Source organism: Pseudophryne corroboree, chromosome 12 (assembly GCF_028390025.1).
Source record: "Pseudophryne corroboree isolate aPseCor3 chromosome 12, aPseCor3.hap2, whole genome shotgun sequence".
Classification (NCBI taxonomy): domain Eukaryota; kingdom Metazoa; phylum Chordata; class Amphibia; order Anura; family Myobatrachidae; genus Pseudophryne; species Pseudophryne corroboree.
In genome coordinates, this window is record NC_086455.1 from 8,946,940 (window position 1) to 8,956,917 (window position 9,978).

General features: G+C 45.9%; 1 protein-coding gene across 1 annotated transcript; it reads right to left on the reverse strand.

The window, feature by feature from the left end:
* Positions 1–8,077, reverse strand: MPZ (myelin protein zero). Its single transcript, XM_063946906.1, has 6 exons — positions 7,923–8,077; positions 5,021–5,187; positions 4,440–4,653; positions 3,999–4,134; positions 3,012–3,072; positions 1–2,386 (listed from the first exon to the last, which is right to left on the reverse strand). Exons 1-6 carry the CDS (start codon positions 7,987–7,989, stop codon positions 2,297–2,299), a joined length of 735 nt encoding a protein of 244 aa, XP_063802976.1. The 5' UTR covers positions 7,990–8,077; the 3' UTR covers positions 1–2,296.
* Positions 8,078–9,978: the final 1,901 nt, after the last annotated feature.

Genomic DNA, 9,978 nt, shown 5'->3' on the forward strand with positions numbered 1-9,978 from the left:
TTTTCGTTCTCAGAAATGTCAGTTTTTATTAACAATTTTAATTTTGGTGGCTGTGTGCAATTTTTTGTACAGTGGGGGCGGGGGGTACAATGCATGTACATTATCAATCTTTTATTTATATACATTTATACACACACATACATACATACATACATACACACACATATATATACTGTATATATAGAGGGCGGACAGGGAACATCTCTGCTTCTAATAGTGGTGCGTACTGTTGACTGATCACATTGATATAGAGCAGGCCCAGAGTCTCGTCCGGTGGAAACCAGTTATATCGTTTACCGTGAGGCCGTTTCATTTCTCGGGACATCCTGACATTGTGACAACAGTACCCATAATACCATGGCTACCTCTATGCCAGCCAATCGCACGCAATGTTCAAAACTACCAGAAGAGATAAATAACCCAGAATGCATTGCAATGTCCTAATGTCAAGTTTGGCTTCTGAGTTGTGAATAGGTTGTCTATTGCAAATCCGGAGATCAAAAATAATAAAAGTCAATTGGGTTAATTCTTAATTACATGGGGCCCGAACGTAGGGGAATAAAATGATTTTTTGTTGTTGTGTTGTTTCTCTTTCATATAAATACAAAAAAAAATTAAACCCCAAGAAACTTCATGTTGCCTCAGTTTCCCGGAAGGAAAATGGCATGTGATGCAGCACCATAGAAAAAAGATAAACGCAAGACAACAAGATAACAACCTGATATTAAAACAACATTACCTAAATTTGGACGACTTGAGGCCTGCAGAGAACTCAAGAAGGACAGAGGAATCAGAGGAGAATTAAGTCCTATCACCCCTGCCTGTTGCCCTTGGGGCTACTAAACAGTACCGACTTACATTGAGGGATCTGGGGTACCACAACGGGGCTATTAGAACCCCAAATGCATGCTGGGATTGCAATTGTTTAAAGGCCCATCCAGCATCTTTGGGGTTTGTAAAAACCACCAAGGATTAGCCACCCTTTTCTGCCCCGGAGGCAGCAAGGTGGGGGGAAGGGTGTAAGCTGTAGAAATATTGCCCTGGAGAGAGGTATAAAGGGCAATACTTGTACAGACAGAAAGCGATGATAGGAATACATGAGATCTGCAGCCCAGTCCAGGCATTACAAGGACCACTGTGCGTCATGCTGGTATCAGACAGTGGGTGCATATATGACTTTTTTAAATTGAGTATAAGGTGCTGTCTTACTTGGGCTTGGACCTCGTGTGCGCCATCTTTTAGACCGCCAGTCCCAGAATGCATTGCCAGACTGTTGGAGTATACAGGTGGTATACAGCGGAGCTAAGTGCAGCTGTGGGTGATGGCTATTTAACATGATCAAGTATGGGGCAGGTTTCTATAAGCCATGGAAATGCTTCATTAGGGTTTTCTCTGATTCTGTGTACAAAGGTTCCTTTGGACTTAATGGGAACAAAGTATTGCCCTCTGGCCCATCACTTGATCATATAAATCAATGTTCCTATGAGATTACATGGGGCGCCCCCTGGTGGGTACAATTTGCTTTGCAATGCATTGCAGCCATTCCTAGGGTATATAACTTGGACCATTTCTAGGCTATATAACTTGGTGGGGGGGTCCCAGTATCCCAGAGGAGTCCTACTTTAATTCTTGGTTTCTCGGAAAGTTCTTGCTAGTTTCCCGCAGGGAAAGGTACACGATGGTCTATGTTTAACACAAAAACATTATTAAAGGGCATAAGCCACAACAGAAGGGCATTGGGGACCTGGGAGAGAGATGTAGCTGGGGAACAGAGGAGGGTCCCACTCAAGGACATTCTGTTATCTTATTTTAGGAAAATGGAATCAGATCAGAAACAACTGGTTGTTGATTTTTGGCTGGATATGGTTGCCAGACACTTTGAAAGCTATCATGAGTTTTGAAGAGGACTGTCTGTATTCATATTATTATTTGTGTTTAGCACCATATATTAGCTATAAAAAACCCACAGTAATAAATGGATGGCGATGGTCCAGTCTGGTTGACGTGTAGAATGGATAAAGCGGATGGACCCTCTCTCAAGTATAGACCCCAATATAGACCTTCTCCCAGGTCCCCAGTGTTCTCCAGTTTATTAAGTGTGTTTCTCTGAGTCACTTTTAATTAAATTCTTTAAGGCGTTTTTGAGGCTGGTTTTGCTGGGGGACTTTACTGCAGCTCTGCGGGGCTGATCCCCATCTTCGTCCCCCCTCAGTTCCATCTCGATGGTGTAGATCACCTTGGAGCTGCGGGGGGACTCCTCTTCTGCCTTTTGTGTACCTTCCCTGCCTGCTAATTGCTATTTCCGGCGGGAGTCTCCAATCCCTTTGGACTTCTTGTCGCTGGATTTAAAGCTGCGGCTCTGGTCTAGCATGGAGAGGAGCGGGGTCTGGAAGAGAAGAGGTGGTGGTGAGGATCCGATGACCATTTATTACACAATACATATAGGTTCTCAGGTTTTAGGTTTAGTTCCACATCCAGGAACCTATCAAACCAGATGGGTTGCTTAAGTCACCAGAGAGAAAAGCCAATGTGGTCCTGTTGCATCAAGCAGTGAAAAGAGTGGAGAAGTTGCCCATAGCAACCAATCAGCTTTGAGGTAGCATTTAGAAAATGATAGGTAGAAGCTGAGCAAGAGCAACTTCTCCACTGGTCCACTTCTACACTATTTTCACTGCTTGACACATCAACGCCCTTGTGTTGTAGACCTCGTCCTACAGATGAGGGGAAGAGCAATGGCCTTCTCCGCATTACAGTAGCTTTGATCTATGGAAATCCAACCTCTAAGCTGGTAGACCCAAACTGAACAGTAGTCATGCCAGGAAGCCCTTCCAAGAAGGATGGTTATAGGATCTTGGAGAATCAGAAGGTGGGGCGGGGGGGGGGGGGGGGAGTGGGGGGGGGGACAGTGATAAGGACAGGCGACAAATATTCAGATGACAATCTATGGACAGTTCTAGGGGATTGGTAGCTCGAAAAAAAGTTTTATTTCTTGGATATTATTTATCTCTTACCTGTCTGATACCCTTTGATGAACCCTTGGATAATTTGTGAAGTTTTCCTCTTTCTAGAGCACTGGAGAGAGGAGACAGATAGTGAGAGTCAGTTTGATGATGAAGATACGTAGACGGTGTAACGCTAAAGGCTGATATTATTGTTTCTGTGAAAGCTTCCGATCACTGCATAAACCATGAGGCGTCATAACTTACTTAAAGGATGTTATCAATGTGCGCTTACTTGCAAGTGGCGCTGGGGTTTGCGTGCAAAGCACATCATCATTATGGCCTGATTCTGAGTCACTCAATGTTGTGATCGTACTAGCGCCTGCTGTATTATGCTAATGTCAGTATAAGCCCTTCCTCTGGTGTGTGCCCAGGAATGTGCCAAGGACTGAGATGCCCACTGTGAACATCTTGAGATGGTTGGTTCATCTTTAGACACCACCATTGGTGTGAGTGAGGGTATGGCCTCTACTGTGAGCGGTTAAGAACCTAAGTTCGCAACTACTTCAGTGGCACATCCGCGATGCTCCCATAACACGTCCATAAAACTTCACCATCTTTGTGCGTCTGAATAGTCATATCCCAGTCACCACCCAGAAATGGCCATAATTTCCAGTACATTTCTGATACAGTGCACCTCAGCTGGTCCCGAGACTCTGTGTGTGCACTCAGTGGAACTTGTGCACTCAGTGGAACTCATGCACTGTACGGGTTTTTTTTTTCCGGTTTTCTCGCATGCAAAGTAGCAAGAAAACTGCATAATTTGGTGAATACTGCCATTGCTCAGAATCAGGCAATATGTAGTATATACACAAGTTATTGCAGCTGGTGCTGACCCAGAATATACGGTGTGTGAACCTACCAGTCCCTTTGTCGCCACACTTCAGCTAGCAGTTGGCTGGTTACCGATTTGCTACACTTCCCGTCACATTAGCTTACACATGGACGTTGACAGGAGAAAACGGATGGTGGCAGGGCGACAAGCCGCACTTGACCTACCTGAGTTCCCTGTGCACTCGGATTTGTCGTCTCAGCCAGCAGTATCGGATAAGGTAGCCGAGCAAGGCCACAATAATGACAATTCCCAGTGCTGCCCCAATAATGATGCCAAGAATTACCCCAGCACGGACTGGACCTGTGAGGACGCCAATGAAAACAAGGAAAGTGTTGTCAGTATAGGGAAAGTGAGGCGGATAGGTAAGAGGGAAATAAGAGCTGGACAGGATGACATCATGGTTTGTGATGTCATTCAAAAAAGTAAAACTTGTATTTCTACGCCCAATCCATTTTACAACCCTTTGTATTTACATATCCATGTATATGAGAGAACAACCACAAAGAGATAGCTAGATGTCCCTTCTGGACTTAAGAAGTGGAGATTAGTGCAAAACACAAATGTGGACCTCAGTTAGGTGCGGAGTACTGGAAATGGAGCCTCACTTTTGTCATGGACCAGCAGGTGAACGTAAGATGACTTTCCCACCACATCTGGTGGGTTCTTCACATCACAGGTGAAGGTTCCATTGTCTGCATATTCCAGATTGCGGAGTACGATGGATCCGTCCTTACTTCTGGGCCACCCCACCCATTCTATACGGTCCTTGAATATCCCTGTGTCATCTATATGTGCTTGTCCCTTGGAGTAATGAAATATCTAAGGGAAAAATAAAAACACAACATATTTTATTGAAATCAGCAGAATCAGCTATAAATACCCCTGTATGCAAATCTCTACGAGGGAATTACACATATCCTTCTTTAGGAAATATTGTGGTAAAAAATAAATAAATGGAACTATGATGTGCCAGGAAGACCACGTAAGGCGGCACAACACCAAGTAATGGGCACTAAGAAAACCAATGACCAATGAGTGAAGACACCCACTGCTAATTGATGCCAGCTGCCTGTACACCTCAGTATATAATATTTCAAGGATGAACGTTTGCCATTTTCAACGTTATTGTAAACGTATTATCATCCAGCCCCATGAGCATGTCCAAGGGCCGGTCTCTGAGTCTTACCGAATACGTGTCCCTGCTGTGGTCGGGCTGGTAATGCCAGGTCACAGAGACATCATCAGAAATCCACTCGCTCGACCAGAAAGTGCAGGACAGGGTGACCTTGGACCCAAGAGTGCCGTGTATCTCTCGGTCAGTGTAAACCTCAATTGCCAGGGTTGGTGAGAGCACTGGTCAGAAAAATATAAAGGTAGCAATGGTTTAGCTTCCAATGAATAATACAAAACAATGGGGGGGGCTACAAGTGCCCGACCCAAGACTAAAACCTGGGATGGGTTGCAGCCCGATCTACAAACTTAATATAATTTTATAGACTTGCAGATCAACTAGCGACCTTTACACTGTACAGGTGGAGCAGTACAATGGGGCAAGTACAATGGCCCCACGCGCATGCCTGTAGAAAACATACGTTAGGCTGTGCCGTATTACCTATTTAAAAATACCACTAAAAAAGGAAATGTTTTACATTTGCCTCTTTAGCCAGTCACATGTCAGGAAGTATCCAGTATTGACCCTGAAACAAGGACATTTCTGGATGATCCACAAGGTGGGGCGATGTAGTTGGTAATTGTCTGCTGTTCTCCTTATACTGGATCCTTGGTGCCGCCTGCAGTCGTTGGACATCTTTTCCCTGCATAGCAGTAAACGCTGCATAGTAATCACCGGGATACCATTGCCGGGAAGAACTTTTGCATATTGTATATTTATGACTCTTAGCAATAACTATTTTAAGCAAGGGGTATTGTATTTTAGTCTTAGTAGTTAAACCGCTGCATAAGTAATAATATAATGTCCTAATAAATTGCATGATGTTTGCAACAGAAAGCCTTGACACCTGAACTACAGTATATGAAAGTTGGAGTTTTCAATAAGACAAACAGAATTATACAGAAGTATGAGATGTTTAACCCAAGATATTCTCCAATGGCGTTCCCAGACCTCTATGAGTTAGTGATTTCTCAGCAGACGAATCTGGTTTTTCTAATGGCCCTCATTCCGAGTTGTTCGCTCGCAAGCTGCTTTTAGCTAAGCCGCCGCCTACTGGGAGTGAATCTTAGCTTATCAAAATTGCGAACGAAAGATTAGCAAAATTGCGAGTAGACACTTCTTAGCAGTTTCTGAGTAGCTCCAGACTTACTCGGCATCTGCGATCAGTTCAGTCAGTGTCGTTCCTGGTTTGACGTCACAAACACACCCAGCTTTCGCCCAGACACTCCTCCGTTTCTCCAGCCACTCCCGCGTTTTTCCCAGAAACTGTAGCGTTTTTTCCCACACGCCCATTTAAACGGCCAGTTTCCGCCCAGAAACACCCACTTTCTGTCAATCACATTACGATCACCAGAACGAAGAAAAAACCTCGTAATGCCGTGAGTAAAATACCTAACTGCATAGCAAATTTACTTGGCGCAATCGCACTGCGGACATTGCGCATGCGCATTAGCGACTGATCGCTCTGTTGCGACAAAAAAATAACGAGCGAACAACTCGGAATGACCCCCAATGTTTTATCCTATCCAAGCTATGGCACGTGCACAGTGTTGTCCATTATTATAATACTGTATCAGATTTATTTCTCATTTTACAACTTAGGATAGAATAGTCATGTTGCTGTATACCGACGTTACAGGACCCTGGAGAGAGATAAAACAACAGCCAATCAGCTCCTACCTGTCATGTTACAGGCTGTGTTTAAAAATGTACAGTTAGGAGCTGGTTGGCTGGTACTTTATCTCTCTCCAAGGTTTTAGTACATAGACCTCTAAAAGTTACTTTGCACAAGATGAAAGCTTCTGGGATTTCCAAGACAGTATTCCAAGACAAAGAGGCTTTGCCGAATCTTGTGCAATCAAGCTTTCCCTCTGCCATAATTATTACATTAACTATTTACCAGCCCGGAACACCATAACAGTAATGCCAAGCGCCGGCGGCTGCGCGCTCCCGAACGGAGCAACACTTGAATTGCTCCGTCGGGCACCATCTAATGGCAGCTGTCGTGCAAAACACTTGAATTCCCCCCACAGAGCTGAGGAGCAGTGTTAGACCTTTATTATATAGGATGCCACTGCAAACCAATAAACACAGAGACAATACAACGCAATAGGACAACAAGTTAGTACAATGAATGCAGGTGTCACTGACCGTCATCTAGTCATTAGCACACATTGCCGTCTGTGAGACAGACACCTGGGGGTAAATTTACTAAGATGGGAGTTCTATTTAAGATGGGCTGTTGCCCATAGCAACCAATCAGATTCCAGGTATTATCTTCGACAAGGTGCTAGATAAATGAGAAGTAGAAGCTGATTGGTTGCTATGGGCAACATCCCATCTTAAATAGAACTCCCATCTTAGTAAATTTACCCCCGATTGTGTTCCTCATCTCTATTGCAAATAACATTAAAGCAAAATGAGCATAAAGAAAGAATTCAACGTTTTGTTTTTTTTGCTATTTAATTAACAGAAGCCGCTACTTTTATTTTGATCACCATTCTTTTATAATGATTGTCATCTATAACATTTATTTCACCTCTATTTCATAGACTTTGCTGTCTAGGAAGGTTTAATCTGACAATCTAGAGCAAGATACTATACTGTATATAAAAGACTTAGCATGATGTTCTATATAACACTTCTAATAAGCCGCAGATACCTGAGCAAGCTTACTGCTGCCCAGAGTACATGAAGGATGGGGCATCTCCCCATTACACAAGTGGGTGCCCCATACATTGTACCCAGGACCTGGAGAACCGTCTGGCTGAGAAGTACCCCCATAGCCTCTGGAGAGACATAGGTTGCCTACTGCTCTGGCGTACATGATCCCTGTAATAGACTGACAAATAATAAACAAGTAGGACGCTTAGCAAGATGTTCCCTATGTACTCTGACTGTACAGAGATGGACTTACTCAGCGCTGAGAGCATCAGAAGAGCCAGAAGGCCGCATGGTGTCCTCAAGGTGCCCATAGAGTCCATTTGTAATCTAGTAGTGTGTGACCCCCAGATGCATGTGGGGAGCCCCCTGTGTCCCTCAGATTCCCCTGCGATGGAATAAGTGAGGTCTAGCAGGAGACCAGGTTTAAAAACCCTGAGGGGTGGGACGGAAAGCCTTCTTCTGAGCCCCCGGCCAATCTGGATTCAGGACTGGGCAAGTGGGAGGAGGGAGCTGGTCAGTGAGTGTGGATGGGTGGGGAGCCTGTGTAGTAATAATAAGGGTCTGTTTGTTTCTTGTGGCTGTAGGAGGAAAGTTAGGGGGGGGGGGGGGGGGGGGGTCAGACATCCGATGAGAAGATGAGCTACAAGAGGAAGCTGGAAAATGGGCAGCTTGGGCCACTGCGGACTTGCAGCAGCTCCCTCTCAGTGTGCACTGGCTCTCCCATGGATGACACTTCTCCACGTTATATTATTACTGTATCACAAGTGCTGCTGCAACATGGGCCAAGGGTAATGATAGGTACTCAGTCACACCCCGGGTACAGCTGTGCCCGGGGTGTGACTGATTTAGGGAGGCAATGTCAGACACAGCGGAGCAATCTTACCACTGCGCATGCATATAAGCAGCGCTGCGTACCGTCAGGGAGCTGTAATGGGGCGTGGCCTGGGGCGTACGAATAAAACAGGGGGCCCGTGTGCAGTCTCTGTCTGGGCCCCCTCCTCTCCGGCAGCTGATAGACTTTGACATAATGCCATAGCATGCGCAGGTGTCCGGCAACATGGCGTCTTGTTCCTTGGGGGAGGCATCTCCAGTGCACATGCGCAAATCATCCGGAAATGGCCACAGCGGCCATTTTCCGAGTGATTTGTGCCCTAGAGCTGTGCACGTGAGCAAGTCTCCAAGGGAATGGCTGTTTGCGGCCTTATACGGAGCTGCGCGTTATTTAGAATCAGGTCCTAGGTGTGCACCTGCAGAGCAGAACAAAGACCACGTTTAAGTTTTTCTAAACTAATTGGACTGAGAGAACGCGTGGGAGGAGGGTCTTTCTATGGGTAATTGTACTGAGAGAACGCGTGGGAGGGGGTCTTTCCACGGGTAATTGTACTGAGAGAAGGCGTGGGAGGGGGTCTTTCTACGGGTAATTGGACAGAGAGAACGTGTGGGAGTGGTCTTTCTAAGGGTAATTGGACTGAGAACGCATGGGAAGGGGTCTTTCTATGGGTAATTGTACTGAGAGACCGCGTGAGAGGGGGTCTTTCCAAGGGTAATTGGACTGAGAGAACGTGTGGGAGTGGTCTTTCCAAGGGTAATTGTACTGTGGAGACAGCGCGGGAGGGTTCTTTCCAAGGGTAATTGTACTGAGAGACCATGTGGGAGGGGGTCTTTCTACGGGTAATTGTACTGAGAGAACGCGTGGGAGGGGCTCTCTACGGGTAATTGGACTGAGAGAACGCGTGGGAGGGGGTCTCTACGGGTAATTGGACTGAGAGAACGCGTGGGAGGGGGTCGTTCTACGGGTAATTGGACTGAGAGAACGCGTGGGAGGAGGGTCTTTCTAAGGGTAATTGTACTGAGAGAACGCGTGGGAGGGGGTCTTTCCACGGGTAATTGTACTGAGAGAAGGCATGGGAGGGGGTCTTTCTACGGGTAATTGGACTGAGAGAACGCATGGGAGGGGGTCTTTCTATGGGTAATTGGACTGAGAGACCGCGTGAGAGGGGGTCTTTCCAAGGGTAATTGGACTGTGAGAACGTGTGGGAGTAGTCTTTCCAAGGGTAATTGTACTGTGGAGACAGCGCGGGAGGGGTCTTTCCAGGGGTAATTGTACTGAGAGACCATGTGGGAGGGGGTCTTTCTACGGGTAATTGTACTGAGAGAACTCGTGGGAGGGGGTCTTTCTACGGGTAATTGTACTGAGAGAACTCGTGGGAGGGGGTCTTTCTACGGGTAATTGTACTGAGAGAACTCGTGGGAGGGGGTCTTTCCAAGGGTAATTGGACTGAGAGAACGTGTGGGAGTGGTCTTTCCAA

What these genes read in the sequence shown, in the direction of transcription:
- MPZ (XM_063946906.1), bottom strand. Translation starts at nt 7,989, where the DNA reads ATGGACTCTATGGGCACCTTGAGGACACCATGCGGCCTTCTGGCTCTT. An exon ending in CCTGCTGGTCCATGACAAAA is followed by an intron (nt 4,135 to 4,439) that starts GTGAGGCTCCAT and finishes GCGTCCTCACAG; the next exon opens with GTCCAGTCCGTGCTGGGGTA. An exon ending in CATCAAAGGGTATCAGACAG is followed by an intron (nt 2,387 to 3,011) that starts GTAAGAGATAAA and finishes CTTCTCTTCCAG; the next exon opens with ACCCCGCTCCTCTCCATGCT.